The sequence below is a fragment of the Chrysemys picta genome, chromosome 8, assembly GCF_011386835.1.
Source record: "Chrysemys picta bellii isolate R12L10 chromosome 8, ASM1138683v2, whole genome shotgun sequence".
Taxonomy (NCBI): Eukaryota; Metazoa; Chordata; order Testudines; family Emydidae; genus Chrysemys; species Chrysemys picta.
In genome coordinates this window covers 88,475,339-88,492,432 of record NC_088798.1, presented here as the reverse complement: position 1 = coordinate 88,492,432, position 17,094 = coordinate 88,475,339, and the positions used below count along the sequence as shown (strand labels likewise).

At 41.6% G+C, this 17,094-nt stretch overlaps 1 protein-coding gene across 13 annotated transcripts in view; it reads left to right on the top strand.

Moving 5' to 3' along the window:
* Positions 1-17,094, top strand: part of HTR4 (5-hydroxytryptamine receptor 4) — a 237,125-nt gene that overhangs the window by 101,370 nt on the left and 118,661 nt on the right. For 10 of the 13 annotated variants that reach the window (XR_010590072.1, XR_010590075.1, XR_010590073.1 and 7 more), the window contains 2 exons: positions 11,330-11,455; positions 14,401-14,601. Coding sequence is in view for 8 of the 13 variants with exons in the window: in XM_065555892.1 (XP_065411964.1) it covers positions 11,330-11,455; positions 14,401-14,601 (327 nt within the window). In the remaining 5 variants the exon portion in view is untranslated. Of the gene's footprint in view, positions 1-11,329; positions 11,456-12,935; positions 13,061-14,400; positions 14,602-17,094 lie in introns of those variants that run through there. The other 3 variants (XR_010590077.1, XM_065555895.1, XM_005298016.3) reach the window with 2 other exon arrangements.

The following is a 17,094-nucleotide window of genomic DNA, read 5'->3' as shown; positions in this document are numbered from 1 at the left end:
CTCTCCGTGTTTTAGTGTACATATGGGATGGGCAGGAGCCACTTACCCTGAATAGACAGAATAATCACATTATTCTGATTGTAGGTGTACTTTGGTCGGGTTCTCTCTCTGTTTGTTTTGTCCTCTCTGCTTTATTAAAATGAAATGTATCATTTGGCAGATATCATGGGCTTGCTTCTGAAGAAGGAATCCTGGGCTAGGTATGGGACAAGACCTTTCTGAATAAAGAGGTGTCTGATCTTTGGTTTCACCCAGTACCTACAAAACAGAAAGGGATCCTGCAACAGAGCACTGCAGCCATCCCCCATGCGCTTTATGGTGTGTACAAATAAGGAACACAATGATGTGCAGTCAGATGTGAGGGCATGTGGGCCAAAATTTTCAAGCTTCAGCAGGTATAAACCGATGAAGGTCCATTAATTACAAGGGAGTTATGCCCATTTACAGCAGCGGAGGATGTGACCCAGGAGCTCTCTAATTCTATGAGGCCTTGAACCAGCACCCTGAATCTGAGAGGTGGGGGGAAATGAACCCAGGTCCAAATTTTGTTTTTCAAACCCATGTCAGATGCTAACATTTCCCTCTGTAGGTTAATTAGCTAGGGGTGAAATTGCTGTGGGAGCATATGGAGGGCCCCACAGGGCACCAGCCGTTCCTGTACCCACCTGATCTCTAAATGGAGAGAGTGTTATTAGCACGTACTTGATCGACTATGCATCCCACACAAAGCATTTTTAAAAGCATTTAACTAGTCTGTCGTCTTTTCTTGGTACTTGATTCTAGGCGGTGTCAAGCAGCTATTTAAAAGCTTTGATCCTATAAGACATCTTAGCTCTTGGTCCAGCTAGCTGAGCTGGTATGTACAGCCGGCACATAGCATCAGTGATTTTAAACTGCCTGGGGCTGGACATAAATTACTCTCCCAAATAATATGTAAGTTTTTGAGTTTCCTCAGGTCCACCAGGCATGTATACTGCAGCGTTATTGTATGCTGCTGTTCTTGCGTTATTGTATGCTCATCATCCGCAGCATTTATTATTAGTCATTTGGCTGTTTACTTAGCTCTCTCTTCTGGTCCTAGCTAGACACACCCAATCTCCTTATGCTCATTCTGATCCACCTCTGACCATATCAGCGTTATTAAGAATTACAGTCACTTCCTCCACCTGACACCGTGAGAGGAGGATATACTCCCTCTCCCCCAACTCCCCAGCTTGGGTTTCTCAGTCATTAAAAACCTAAACAACATGAGCACCCCTGGCTGGATTCTGGTTTTCGAAGGGCACATCTGCACTGCAATTGGGTGTGTGCTTCCTAGCTTAGGCAGGCAGACGCACGCTAGCTTTGCTCGAGCTGGCGCACTAAAAATAGCAGTGCACTATGTGTAGGGCAACTGGGGCTCACTGCCCGAGTACATACCCAGGGGGTCCTTGCAGCTTTGTGCTCAGGGGTCTAACCCAAGCTGCTGCCCATACTGCCCCCAACTACACTGTTATGTTTAGGGTGCTACTTCAAGTAGAGCTAGTCTGCGTCTATCTGCCCGAGCTGGGAAGCACACTCCTAGCTGTAGTGGAGAGATGTCCGCAATGACGTTATTGGTCATCTGTGAAAGGTGACAGGATGAGAGTCGAGAAAAGGTAAAGGCTGTGCAGTGGCAATGCAAGGTTCACCTGTGTGACCCCTTCTGGGTGTCTCATCCCCATTACAGAGAGACCATCTTTAATTCTGAGTGACTGAGTTCAGCCTCCTTGGCCTCCTCAACTGAAACTAGTGTGTAGGTCTGGCCAGAAAACAATCGTTCAGTTTCACAAAGTGTGTTGAGGTTTTCAAAACTGGTTTTCATTATGCATCGGAACACACAAGCTTTCCTGAAGCAAGACTCTCTACAGCCCATGGTTAAAGCACTGCCCTGTGATGTGGGGAACCCATGTTCAAGTCCCTGCTCTACCTAATTCGAGCAGAGTTTTTCCTCCCTGATCACTCCAAATGAGGCAGCTCAAGGACTTCATGCTGGGTCTCCTATACCCTAGGCCATACCCTAATCCCTGGGATGTTGAGATTCAGACTCTCTTTTCCTGGACCTACAAAATTGATGTTTCTGCAAAATTTTTTGGTTTAGACAAAACATCTGTTTCCACCAGAAAAAAATTAATCCGCAACATTTCCACCAGCTCTAACTGTGCTGGTGCATACACTGATCCAACAGGAAGTGGGCTGAGACCTATTTGACACAGCCTATGGAATTGATGTTGGATGGGAATGATTTGCTGGCACTGCTGAATGGGGATGGATTTTCAATAGAAAGATGCTTGTTTCTGCGTTATCTGATGTTATTTGCTACAGAATAATGTTCTTCACATCCCACTCTGCAGCAAACACCATCCAGTGGAAACCAGGCAGCCAGCAGTCCTCTCCTGAGTTTTCATCGGAAAAAAGCAACATTGTTTTTTCAAATTATTAAGGGAGAAACAAACCCCAAACAAATAAACCAACAGCATGATTTTATTATTTTGCTACATGTAAAGTCATTTATTTGTGCCTTGTCAATAATTTAATTCATCCAAATCTGTTTCTAAAACAGAAGTGAAATGTGTAATTCATTTTAAACCATTAGATATGGTCCTGCCATCTGCACAAGCAGGAGGAGGAGAGCTCAGGCTGTATAACTCATGAAAATATGTACTGGATTCAATGGGACACCACATAGCAGAAAAGATATCATGCTAAATGAATGCTGACCTCTAATTAATATTTGTGGGGGGTTATCTACACTGTAAGAGCCTGACATTTATAGGTCAGGTAATTACTTTTCTATTACAATGTTTCTGCACTGAGACACAGGTCATTAGTTTACTCATAAAGGAACACGTCACAATTTAAAAAGCATTTCCATTCAGCCTCTGATTTTGTTCCTGGAAATAATTGTGGGTGCAAATAACTGGATGCTCATTTTATTAATTAAAATATGTAAGTGAAATGCAACTGCAGCTCCTGAATGCAAAAGCAAGGTTCTTTTAAAAAAAAATCTGGTTCCATACATTCTCCCGAAGCTTTAAGGTCTTTGTGAAATCAGTTATTACCACTAGGTCAACATATTCCAAGACATCACCCTAATCTTTTCATCACTGTGAGTGAGTCAATGAGAGTCATAGTATGTCCCGTTTGTAAGATATTTATTATTGTCCCTGACCACCTCCAGCAGATGCATAATCATTTCTTCCTCTGTATTCTGATTTTTCTCTCTCCTGTTTTAAAATGGCTCCCTGTTGCCTTCCAATCCCTCACTTTGTCTGCTGTGCTCTGTTATCCTGGAAATGTAAATCCTATTGTGCCTTCATTCTCATTCTCTGTCTCCTTTTTGTGTTTGCAGAAATCACATGAATTTCATCTTTCATTATCTCCAAGCCTTAAATTGGATAATAAGCGTAGCTGTAATTATTTCACAATAACCCACTCTCATGTCTAAAGGCCGGATCCTGACAATGACTTAATGCAGGCAGACCCCACTCACTGTGGGACTCCTTGGAAGCTCTGCTTGCATAAAGTCCTGCTCCTGTAAGGTATCTCATTGACTCCAACGCAGAAGAGCAGCATGTGCATTCCCAGTGCAGTATTGATGCCTGAATGATTCTTAAAGATTTTAACCAATTCACTTCTGAACCATTATAACAGCAGAGAGCCCATGTCATAACATGTATAATAAAAGCTGATGGAGAAATACTACTGCTAATACAGCATGAGTCATCCATATGTTCTAATTGCTAGGTAAAATATGTGAAAGTATGTAGTGTCATTTGGAAAACATTGGGTGTTTACAAGAAACTAGGAACTGAACTTGACAAATTATAGAAGACAAAAACCCAGCCCACACTAATAACTAGATATAAGAGCTTTTTCAATGTACTTGAAAAACTGTTTTAGTATCTCCTTATATGTGGGATTTTGTACATTCATTCAGCATCAGCGTTTCACTTTTTTCCTTAAGTGTCCTCTATATTTTTACTAGCCAATAATTTTGTCTGAACTTCATTCCCTGATAACAGCAAACTCATCAATCTCCACAGTATTCAACAAGCAAGCATGCTCAGGAAGCAAAATGTTCAGATTTGAGAAAAAACAATGTCATGCCAAACCATTGATTTTAATTTACATCCATATCCACTTCTTCCATTATGAAGAGCTTTGAATTACTGTAGTTGCATAATTAACAAATATTCCCATTCGACTAAAGATTATTCCAAAGGCACATGCACAGTAATGTACCATGGTTGAGCACTCATGCTGGGTCTTCAGTGATACGTGCTTCTATTTAAGTTCCCTCAGGGGCATAGTACCACACAACTTGTGGGAATAGTCTGTAGAAATTTCATAGGTTCTCCCTGGCAGGTCAAAAATTATTGTGTATGTAGGGGGTGCATGTGGAAGTATGCAAATAAATGTGCATTTCCCTGCCCATTCTACATTGTGTTTCTACACCAATGAGGACGCATGTCTCCTCCCACATCCTCAAAAATTAGAATGGAAAGGTCAGATCCTCAGCTGGTTTAAAGGAACATAACTCCGTCAACTTCAGTGGAACTATGCCAATTTACAGCAGCTCGCAGTCTGGTCCTGAAACAATATACTGCTAGTCCTCACTTGGAGTCAGCCTCTAACTGTGCCCTTTGGACTCCTGGAGCTCCGCAGAGCTGCTTACCTCTTGATGTTGAAACACTGTCCATGAGATTGCCAGTATTGGCAACCCCAAATGTTCAAAAATCACGAGTCAGTCTCACTAAAAATCATGAGATTAGCTTGAAAATCATCAGATTATATAAAAATAATAGATTTGGTGAAGTTTTTTTATTTGCCTTCTGAGCCTTTAGGATGTACTAGGGTCACATTTTGAAGCTTTCTCCACAGGCATGAGGATTAGAAACTTACTTTTTCTTCAAGAATGAAGGCTGAAATCATCACATATCCACTTGACTCCAGGAGCTCAGACTTTAAGGAAAACAATTATCATGAGACTCTTGACAAAAATCACGAGAGTTGGCAACACTGGATTTCTTAGTAATTAGGGCTCAGTCCAGGTCTCTTTTAGGATTTCCAGATAATTTTCTGACCAATTAAACTCATATCTTTGTCTTCCATTGTGGGGTATTCCTTTGGTGTCAGTTCAGCCATGATGACTTCTGCAGATGAGCCCAAAGCTGGAGGGGGTTAGATAACAGGCCCATTGCTATCTTTCCTCTCTGAATTGGTCTGTTCATGGATTAGGAAGGCTAGAATCACAGCAGAAAACAGAGTGACTACCTACTGCCCTGAATGATCCTTGCCACTCCTTACTAGCAAGAAACACTCAAGAGCATGTGGCACTCTTACTAACTGAGATTGTCAACACCTCATTTGCAGAGACAAATCTACCTACAGTGCACTGTAGTCCAGCCAGTACTCAAAATGTCATCACTCAGCACAACTGGCCTCTCCCAGCTACTGCCCAACATCCCTCTTCTTGTAAGCGAATCCATCACTCCCATTCCTGAGCAAGCTAAGTGGGAAGATTGCCAGGGCCCACCTCTCCGGTCACCTAGACGCTACCAATATCCTTCATGAAGAGCAGCTGGCTGAAGCTGAGTTTGAGTGTGACTAATAACCCCGCAATGCCAGCTAGCAAAGGGTTCACTGTTCTGTAACAGCAGGTCTGGCAAACTCATTACCCCAACCACACTGCTGTCATAGTAGTCACCCAAAAAGGGTCTTGCTGGGGGGTCTAATGGAAGCTCACATCACATTGATCCTCCTAATCGTTGTGTGATGTATGTACGAGTGATAGTTAAGAAGTTGTATGTATGTATTGAAAATATGTTTAGAATCTGTGTCCCAGGAAGGGTTGGCAAGCTCATTTTGCTAGACAAAGAGCTGTGGAATCACCTGCCTTGGTTCATATGTAAATCAAGCATTATAAAGCCAACACAAGGGAGATCCCCTTTACATGTGGAAGTCGACAGGAAAAACAGGTGCGGGGAGATGTGAAACAAACAGGAGTATGTGAAAACACCATGGAGCCAGCACCCCAGGAAAGATACTATAGGGAGTTGTCCTAACTTTGGGGACAAAACCAATGGATTTTGGGATATAAGAAGAAGGCACCAGGACCCCTCTTTTGTCCTACACTTAAAGGGGTAGCTGGGTAGTGCAGTTATACCCAACCAACCTCGGATGAAACGCTGCAAGAAAGAGCTTAGGTGAGAAATTGCTTGAGATAAAGTTAGTCTATTAAAATTAAGTCTTCATCTAGTAGAAGCATGTTATACTTTTGTTTTATTTGTAACCTGTTGTTCTTATTACCCTGGCTCACTATCTCATAAATCTTTACCTTTGTTAATAAGCTTACATTTGTTTTCAGTACGAATAGATTACAGTGCTGTGTTGTTATATAGGAGCTGATACTCAGTTTAAACAAACAAGCTGGTGCGTGTATGCTGTTCCCTTGGGAGTAGTGCGCCTGGTCATTTCTGTGCATGTCCATTGACAGGGGATGGACGCTGCAGCAGGATGCTTTCAGAATGGCTCAGGGACTCGGGTGCCCCTATTGTTAACCTGCAAGACAAAGTGGGACCTGGCAGAGTCCAGACTAGAGTCCTTGAGTGGCTGTAGTGCTAGCAGTGTCAGGGAGCTGACCTCCAGCTGCCACATGGAGGACTACCTCATTCTTGAAATGGGGGTGGGGTAATGATGTGACCCGTGTAGTCCTGGGTACCCCGAGAAAGTGTCACACTTGGAAAGACTGATGCAATGCTAATGAGGAGAGGGATGCTCTTTGAAGAGCCTACACCTCTATAGCATCACCCTGTCTTTAGAGAGTCCATAGCCTGGGTGTTCACCTGAACTGTTCACTGCTTCTGGATGACTACCTTCTAGTGTTAAATTCAGACTTAGCCACAGTGATGCATGGATTTCTTACATCCAGGTTGGATGGTTGTCCTTTTCTGTATCTAAGGGTGAAACCAAGGCCTGTTAGAAGCTATAATTGGTTCAGAACCCAGCAGCCTGGCTGCTCACTAACACAGGCCATCAAGAGCCCATTACCCTCAGGTTCCACTCTGCACAGCTCCTTGGTGAACATGAAGCCTAATTAAAGGTATCAAAGCCCTCCATGGACTGGGCCAAACAGCTTGGAAGATCCTGCAACATCAAGGCCTCCCATGACAGCTGCATTCCACTGGGCAGCAAAACTGTCCCTCACAAGGGTGAAACTCCCAGCAGGCAGGCTCACAAAGATGGAGCTGACCCCAAAGGATGGTAAATGACCACAAACATTGGCACCTTCAGAGCAAATACAAGGCCCACTCCTCCAGCCTACTCTTCCCACACCACCAGCAGAAACCAACCAGCTAACGCCTTGTCTCTGCTGACAGGAGGAGAAAGAAATACATATATCTTCATATGTACACTTCAGAATTTGGAGAAGTGTTCTGATATCATGATGATGGACATATAGGAAAGAAGGAGGGATAGCGAGAGAGATAAAATTAGTCATAACTTAAAAAAAAAAAAAAAAAGCAAACAAAAAACCTAGCATCATGAACAACTATGGCACTATGGGTATAAATTAACCCATCATCATCTTCATGGTGACAGCATGTACTGCCACCCTCTCCCAGGAGGAAAAGGAACATCTTTTGTATAGAGATATTCAATGCAGCCTGACGTTTTGTTTCACAGATGCAGCCACTGAGCTACCATTAGTCTATTATGAATACTCCATTCAGGCAGGCAGAATTACAGCTCCCTAATCAAGGTGCCTTTGATCACAGCAACCCCGTTGTTTCTGGCTGCTTTTAGTCCCACTGTGTTCCCAGCAAGTGAGCTTGTGGCTGTAAGACCTGCCTTTGAAGTTGTCTTTTGTTTTCCCCCTAAATATACATGGTGTCTTCCTCTGCTGAGGAACGTTATTAACAAGGCTGGGTGTTCTGACATGCAGTTTTGCTCAACATAACTCGTGTTTGGCAAGTGCATAACCTTCCCCAGCTGTGCAATAGCCATTTGTGGAAGTATTGAACAACGGGGGGAGAGAGTTCTGTGCATCTCCAAAAGAGGAAAATTACCTTGTCCTTTCTAGTTTTGCATAATTCACATCAGACAGGGACTGATTCTCATTGGCTGTTTTCTTGTTCTTTTCTAAAGTGCAGTGATGCAAGGCAGATTAAGTTGTCATAATTACCAACATCTTTTCTCCGAACACTGTCAGGAAAACCAGTCTTTCTATGGCAAATAAACTCTTTCAAATCAGATGTAAATAGAGGGAAGTGGGAGAGGGAGAATGTCCAAGGATAGAAATCAGTCAACTTCTTTAACACTCCTTTTCTTAGATCATCCACATGATGACTGACTCATAATGGATGATTGCCTGGGATTGTGGGGTTAGAAGGAAGGAGCAAGGAGTTCAGATTACACTAATCAGCCTGGTTATCCATCAACAGTCTTGCCTGCTGCCCCTTGGGTCTGTGCAGACCATGGACTGATGAGTGAGAAGTGCAGTAAATGGTAACCTTTGTCTAGATTTGAATTGGTGGGTGAGTTTACAGATGTGGAAAGCTGCCAAGAGCTAGTATTGGCCATGCTACGAGTGGTCTCAAAAATGGGGCAGAGGGAGGGAAGCACAGGAGGTGTGAGGGAGTGTCCATGGACAGAGTTAGCCAAATTGCAGCCAGTGATTAAGAGCCACGTGAGTATAATCGCAGGGACTAGAAAAACAAAACCACTCATTTCAGCAGCTGTCCAAGAACCAATGACCCAAGGCAGCTGGAAGCAGAGCTCCTCAACAAATGCTATGAAACTTTAACTGTGCTACAGTGGAGGCTTGTCAACATTTTTGAATGGAGCAAGGGACACATGTTGGTGATTCTCTAAGCCTTAATTGCCCTCACTGAAGTTGTGCTGAGTTCAGTGGACATCTTCCTAATTAAGTGCCATTTCCTTCAGGTGCTAAATAAACCCCATCTTTGTCTTGGGCAGCCGTGAAAGGTTTGCAGTTCCTAATTGGCAACATTTTCCTGCTGAACCTCACCTGTCATTAAATTTGACCCTCTGCACAGAATGGTGAAAACCTTCAGTCTTTATTGCTCTAGAGGTTTTACTGGCACCAGCATCACAAATCTCTTCTTTGGGTAAAAGAGTGCAGTATTCCTGCTGCTGTGGCTATCATCTGGAAAACATACAAAGCTGTGGTGTTAAAAGCTACATCATCACATGTTTTCTCATGGGTGTGTGAGAGGGAAATATTGGGGGGGGGGGTACAAACCTAGGGGTTGCTTTTAGCCCAGTTCTAGTTATAATACTATCCTCTGCACTTGTTTTGTAACCTAGCTTAACTGGCTTCAGGACAGTATAACCAGTGGTGGTGTGGTAAAAAACAAACAAAAAAAGAAGTGAGTAAACTAAACTATATTCCCCAAATGAGAAGTGGGTAAACTCTATTTACCAGGTTTACCCTCGACTACGCTACTGAGTATAATACCTCTATGTAGCAGGTATAAAGGGTTTGTGATGAAGACAGAGCATCTTTTCTCCTCTCTCCTGCATATACTTATAAATATTTTCACTCCAAAAACTTGCTAAACTCAGTGTTAAGGGTGCGCAGTATTATTTCCTGATAAAAACACTAAAAAGCAAGGAATTCCTAAGTTAAGACAACACTCCAAGCACTAGCCTGTTACCATCATGACACTCCAGCACAGTAACACACTAATATCCTCCCTGCCATACTCATGTTCAATTCAGCAGTACACATCAAAGTACTGAAAAATTTTCAAAATGAAAGCTTAGATTGTGGAGCATCCACTCAATGACAACGTAGATTCCATGATGAAGTTATTTGGTAACCATTAGAAAGTGTATGGAAGCGGTCCAACCCTACTGGTTACTACATCAATAAAGTTTAAAGGGAGCCTCTATCTTAGCTTTCACCAACCTAGAAAGGAGTCAATTAGCAAATTTCATAAATTAGAAATGTATTTAGTAGGTATATCCTAGAAAAAGTTACCTGTGAAGAAACAAAAATTCTGAGGGACCATTTAAAAACGATTATGGATCATAATTGGCAGGTTTTCAATTATCTGAAAATTCTCTCAAAATTAATTCTGTATTTTAAGTCCTTCTTGTTCTGTACATTAGGGGAAGATATACTATTTTATTCCTACATTGTGAAGAGGATTTTCCTGCTTAAGCCCCTGCTTCAAGGGCAAATCTTAATGCAATCTTAACTATAGAGACATTACAGCATCTCCATTATATGAACACACACCCATCCACACATTTATGTAATAAATAATACTTTTGTTTTCAAAAGTATGTAGTAATTTTGGATGTCTTAGATTTTGGGTACCTCTTGTAGACACCAGGTAGAGTAGGTTAAAAAATTAAAACATAATTAAAAAAAAAATTCAAAGTGTTGATCTAGTTCTGAAGGATTCAAAACAGAACAATTTGTATTTTTTTTCCACAACGGTTTTACTTTTCATATTTTTTCTCCTCTTTCTTTCCTTTTCTGCATTAAGTCTTCCTACCCCCAAAAAATTAAATACATAAAATTAACCATGTCCAGGGTTGGGTATTTTAACCCTTTTTCAAATTTTTCCTTTTTCCTTTTGGTACTTAGCAAATTTTTTGAAAACTTTTCCAACTTTAGAAAAATTACAAAGTAAAAAGTAAAAGAACAATGACATGGACACCACTCCTTCTATTGTAGTGGGGAAAAAAGGAACAAAAAGAGTGTGTAAAGGGAAAAAAACAGAAACACAAAATTTCACAATTCTAAAATGTGAAATTTCCAGTTTTGGTGAAAGAACTGAACATTTTGAAAAAAAGAAAAAGCTTTTCAATTAAAAAAAATGTATTGAAAAAAAATAATTAAAAATTTTCAGCCAGCTCTAATCAGATTGCTCTGATTTTCAGAAAGTGCTGAGCACCTACCTATGATAACTGGACCTTTTTTGTCCCGAGTTCAGCACTCAAAAAAATAGCTCTTTGTGATCAGTGTATTTAGCCCCACAGTCAACAAGAACAGGCAGAGTATTTGCAGATATTCTACATATTAACCTTTCCTCTGAAAAATCCAGAACATATACGTGTCCCATATCTTTTCCATAAGCAAGAAATTTATTTATATATACTGTATATATATGTATGCGTCTGGTGCAGAGGCAGATTTCAGAGGAAACTGTGGTCAGAAAGAGTTGTTTAAACACATGTATCTGTCTGAAGTTATTTGCTGAAAGCTTGTGGCTCCAACACACCCTCATTTTCCCTGCCCTCCTCTGATGCATTCTCTTTTTATGGTTTCCAGTTCGAGTGAGGGGTTCGGCGTGGCAGAGAAGATCGCACTGCTCACCTTTATCTCGGCAGTTATACTCATGGCGATCCTGGGGAACTTGCTGGTGATGGTGGCAGTATGCAGAGACAGGCAGCTCAGGTGAGCCAGCATTCAAGCCCACTCAGTCCCCTCCTTTAGGAGGAATTTTACAAGGACACGGCCGTGTAATTTGCAAGGGCGAGGGGGGCAAAAACCAAACCCAGACAGCTAAGAACATAAAACATCGTGATAAAGAACACTCTCTCCTTTCTTCTCCCCATCATTGAAGTCATGGCAAAGTCAGACTCCGATATTGTTTCCAATGTGTCTGGACTCAGATTTATACTGCAGAAGTGTGATCATTTTATTATCCAATCATTATATTTTTAGCACTCCAGGCATCAAAAACAGATAAATCACTTGCAGAAAGCCACACAGGGGAATGCGCCTTCCCTTTCCTATTCCAGTTCCTTTTAAACAAAACATGTCAGAAAAATGCAGGGAGCAGGAGCCGTGTCTGTCACAATTAGCGTGTTACCAGGATGCAGCGGGGCATACAGTGGGGTTTACAAAGGAGCCTGAAGAAGTGAGGCACCCAGCTCACAACAGACACTTGGGCACCCTCTTAGATTTCTTTCAAAACCTCAGCCAAGATGGGACGTGCTTTCTCCAGTGATAGCTGATAGCCTTTGGATTCTGCAAATGTACTTCCATGCACATGAATAAAAGCACTTCAAATCCACATTTCTTCCATCCAAAGCCCCACCTGCCCCAGCTCTGCTACATAAGAACATAAAGGCCGTACCGGGTCAGACCAAAGGTCCATCTAGCCCAGTATCCTGTCTACCGACAGTGGTCAATGCCAGGTGCCCCAGAGGGAGTGAACCTAACAGGCAATGATCAAGTGATCTCTCTCCTGCCATCCATCTCCACCCTCTGACAGACAGAGGCTTGGGACACCATTCCTTACCCGTCCTGGCTAATAGCCATTAATAGACTTAACCACCATGAATTTATCCAGTTCTCTTTTAAACTCTGTTATAGTTCTAGCCTTCACAACCTTCTCAGGTAAGGAGTTCCACAAGTTGACTGTGCGCTGCGTGAAGAAGAACTTCCTTTTATTTGTTTAAAACCTGCTGCCTATTAATTTCATTTGATGACCCCTAGTTCTTGTATTATGGGAATAAGTAAATAACTTTTCCTTATCCACTTTCTCCACATCACTCATGATTTTATATACCTCTATCATATCCCCCCTTAGTCTCCTCTTTTCCAAGCTGAAGAGTCCTAGCCTCTTTAATCTCTCCTCATATGGGACCCGGTCCAAACCCTTAATCATTTTAGTTGCCCTTTTCTGAACCTTTTCTAGTGCCAGTATAGCTGCTAATGCAGCTTTACCCTGACCTGCAGTACTGCCTGCTACTCCAGCCCTGAGCTTCCACATAGCTCTGCCAATGAGTCTAATCATGCAGCTGTTACCTTTTTCAACCGCCTTCACTAAAAACTGAAAGAAAAATTCAAATGAATAATGATTAACATGCGGGTAATAAAATTAGAGACCAAGTCTTATTAAACCCTATTAATTCTCCCTGTAGAACAGGTTACCTAATAGTGGACAACTTATCAAGAGGACAAACAAGTCATACGTGTGGACTTTGCTTCCATAATAAAGCCTGCAGGTTATCTAGTCTAGTGAGACTCACACAGTCACTGGACAGGGATATGGTAAGCTGAGTGTTTCCCCTGCTAGAGTAATAGCTGGGGGACCTGCTAATTAGCAATTCATCATCTGACTGTTAGCTTCTGAGAGCTCCCATCCTGATACTGGCATGTTAGCTTTAATCAGGCTGTGTGCAGCACTGGAAGTACTGAGGAAAGTCTGTATGTTTCACAAAAGTCTCTTTCTCAGTCCTTTCCCAACTTCTCCTTGGGCATTTGCTCTCCTTCCACCTGTCCTGCATGCCTAAGAAGACATAGAAAGCCCAGACCTTCAACATTATCCCATCAGAAGCTCCTATTGGGTAATGCTCACTCATCTCCTGGAAGCCCAAGCCTTTTATGCTGCTACCATACTGCCTCTGTCTCCTACTTTGGCTGCCATCTTCAGATGGAACAGGGCTTCCCCAGAAACAAAATGACTTTTCTTCTTAAATTGAAACTCTTTGCAGGTTGCTAGAGCCCACTTTCCTTAGGGAATAACAGGATGGGAAGGAGAAGAGGGTGTGTTTAAGAGTACAACTATATTGCAATCAGAGGTGAGACTGCAACACTTGCAGACATATCAGAGCTAGGTTTGATCTAGCTAGCACAAATAACAATAGCAGTGAAGCTGTAACAGCACGGGTTAACTGCTCAAGTACATACCAAGGCTTCTGGGTGGGCTTGTACAGTGCTGCTGCGGCTTTACTGCTATTAGTACTTACACTAGCTAGGTCAAAGCTAGGTTAGGTCTGGCTATATGTCCTGCAGTCACACCTCTGACTGAAGTGTAGGCAGCCCCTAACACACCCTGGTAGCTTCAGAAGGCAGAAGAAGAGCCTTGACTCTTTGTGACTGCTTGAGAAGTGGGTAGTTTGAGAGACACATGCTCAGGCTTGATACTTTTATTAATGTTTATGGTAAGACTAGTGGGATAAAGAGGGAAATCAAACATAGAGGCCACAGAGCACAAGGAAAACAATAGAAAATGCTGGGGCTTTCTTAACTTTTATTAAGAACCACTGAAAATGCACTCAACTTGAGAGTCTATTTGTACGTGCACAGTGCTGCATTCTGCACACACACACAATGGAAAGTGGTGCATATAACATGCCAGTTTGGTCACACAAACAGGCATGTGCATGTCCAGTTACATCTTTTGTGTGCACAGGTAGAAACACCCATGCAGTCATGCAGGGGTCCTTGTGAACAATCGGCCCCCAAACCAGGAAAGTAATTAGGGACAACCATTTAAAATAGTTTAGAGGTAGGTTAGAGGACCCTTTAGTGAACAGTTGGGTCTATCCGCACATGGGATGTACTGCTTTGAAAAGTCCCACTGAGATTTTTTAATATATGTCTTGTAGGAAAATCAAGACCAATTATTTCATTGTCTCACTTGCCTTTGCGGACCTGCTGGTGTCGGTGCTGGTGATGCCCTTTGGAGCTATTGAGCTGGTTCAGGATAACTGGATTTATGGAGAGATGTTCTGCCTGGTCCGAACATCTCTAGATGTCCTGCTCACCACAGCATCAATCCTTCACCTGTGCTGTATCTCCCTAGACAGGTATGAGCAGAAAGACATGTACAGGTACATGTTTTTGCCAGCCGTTTCTTTTGTCATGATGCACACCATTAGGTCTTAAGAAAAAGTAACATATCCAAGGGTTCTTTCTCAGCTCAGAGGCATGTATGAATATGTTGTATAATGTATAGCACAGCTGTAAACATCTTATTGTAGCAGCTAATGGAGAGAGCACACTGAAGCTTCATCAGTGTAACAAGAGTTGAAGAAAGGTATTATTTATATTGATAGAGTGAGTGAGCTCATCAACGCTGGTGTAAATTCTGTTGACTTCAGGAACTGAGGTTCTGGCTCAGTATCTTGCAAGAACCATGTCCTCTGTTTCTTAAAAAAGAGATATTTAAAACATGTATTACAGCAGAGACTCCCAGCAGTCACAAAGGGCTATTCCTTCTTAGTGCAGCACCTGGTACACTTTTAGTAGGAGTGTGTCTTCTTTTGAAATATCAGGTATTGATCTGGAGGCTGGATTCCAGACTTGATTAGCAACTGGTTTGATTCATTATAACGAATCTTACAACCCCAGGCATAGATACACCAAATTACTATCCGGCTTTATATTCACAATGCTGTCTCCTTGACATATGTTTAAAGTGCCTTCGGTACTGCTATTTCTATTATTAGCAGCTGTATAACCAGATGAACATTATATTAATGTATGATATATTTTGGCATATTATTACTAGATTGTAGAAAAAATAATCAGCAGCACATAATGTTTATAATGCTTGTTATTCCAAGGCATCCTTGGTCACTTTTAAACTTCACTTGTGGTAATGGCTAATAAGTACAGCTGGTTTAACAAAAACAAACAAACAAAAGAAAAACAATTATTTTTTGTAGGATATTTTGAAACATTTTTGCTTTTTCAAAATTTCCTGCAAAGAAATTATTTTTTTCTACAAAAACAAAAACCAAACTCCTCCCTGAAAACCAAAACTTTTTTCACTGTAAATTTTTTCTCCAAAAAGTATGTTTTGATTTTTGACTTCCAGTTTTTCATTGAAAAACTACCGTAGATTTTTTTTTTTACCTCAATGAAAAAGTTCTATAAAAAGTTTCATTGTGGTTTCATCAGAAAATGTTTTGATATTCTTTTTTTGGGGGGGGGGGGAACAGATGTACTAATTAGTAAGGGTTAAGTTTTGCATCCTAGGTTCTCAGAAGGAGAGAGGAACTCTTCTGATTTTAATGACAACTAATATTTAATGGCAACTAATTGTGAGGACAACTAATATTTATGTAGTCTTTTGTCCAAAGATTCCAAAGCCACCTACACACTTTGCAAGATATTTAGTACACTGAATTCACCACTAAATTGCAGCTTTTCTTTGGGATGGGACACAGCAGCTGTTTAACAGTACACAGCAACCCTGTGCAACAGTTCAGAGTGGCAAGTGAAGTAATAGTGTATCTGAATGAAATGGAAGAGGATATTTTGATAGCCAAGACATATTTCCTGTCTTGGAACATGACCTGGAATTCAAGATAGCTGGCCTGTGAAAATGAAGCATTAAATCTGAGGGTGCCACCTGAGACGTTCATTACCTCAGGGTGGTTCACAGACTTCCATTTTTAGCTGATTATCAATGAAGCAGTTGTTAGGCATTGAGCTGCGAAAATTGAAATTCTTGATAAACATTTGTCAAGTTAGCGAGTTAAATCCTCCAGCCTTTAATTAAACCCAGTGGGTCATACAGACATGAGAACACCAAGGCCATTCGGCTCCCTCCCGAAAAAAGTTCTGAGACAATCAACAGTGAAAAGGGATCTCTCCTCACTGTGGGTTTCTTGCCTCTCTTTGAAGAGCCAGGCCTTACCCCTTTAATGTAGACCCCAGGCTCTTGTGTCTACTTCACACTTATGTGAATGCTGCTTTCCACTTTCTTTCTGAGCCTGTCCAACTTCCCAGGAAATTCTGTCTTCTAAGGGTTGCCTCCTTCCAACAGGGAAGGTGCTGAGATTTTTCAAGCAACAAGCAGAGTTTTGTTTCTCATTAACATCATTAGAGGAGCTGTATTTGAGTCACTGTTGGATCAGTTACTGTCAAGATGTACAGCTTGATTCTAATGTTCTGGTGATGCAGATCTTGCAATGATCACTGTTTTATATGGAAAGAGGTTTTTGTAAACAAACCTGAAGCTTACTATATGTAGCCTACCCAATAAAACAAGGGCTGCTAAAAGTACACACCATGCACCAGGTTAAAGGGAATCTGCAACCAGGTGCTGAGGACTCACTTATTCCTAAGGACTTGCGCCTATGAAAAAAACAGAGCTAGTTTGGTTCAAGGAAGAACAGAGGAAAGCAGTTTATAAATCATGTGAGTTAAGTGAGGGTTAATAGAAGAGTTAACAGAGCAAAGGGGAGACAAAAGGGGACAATTGGAAAGTAGCAGCTCCTCATCCCAATCTTACAACTTCTCTGTGGCTACTTGCGCCTTTACTCATATGATGGAAAATACCACAAATAGTG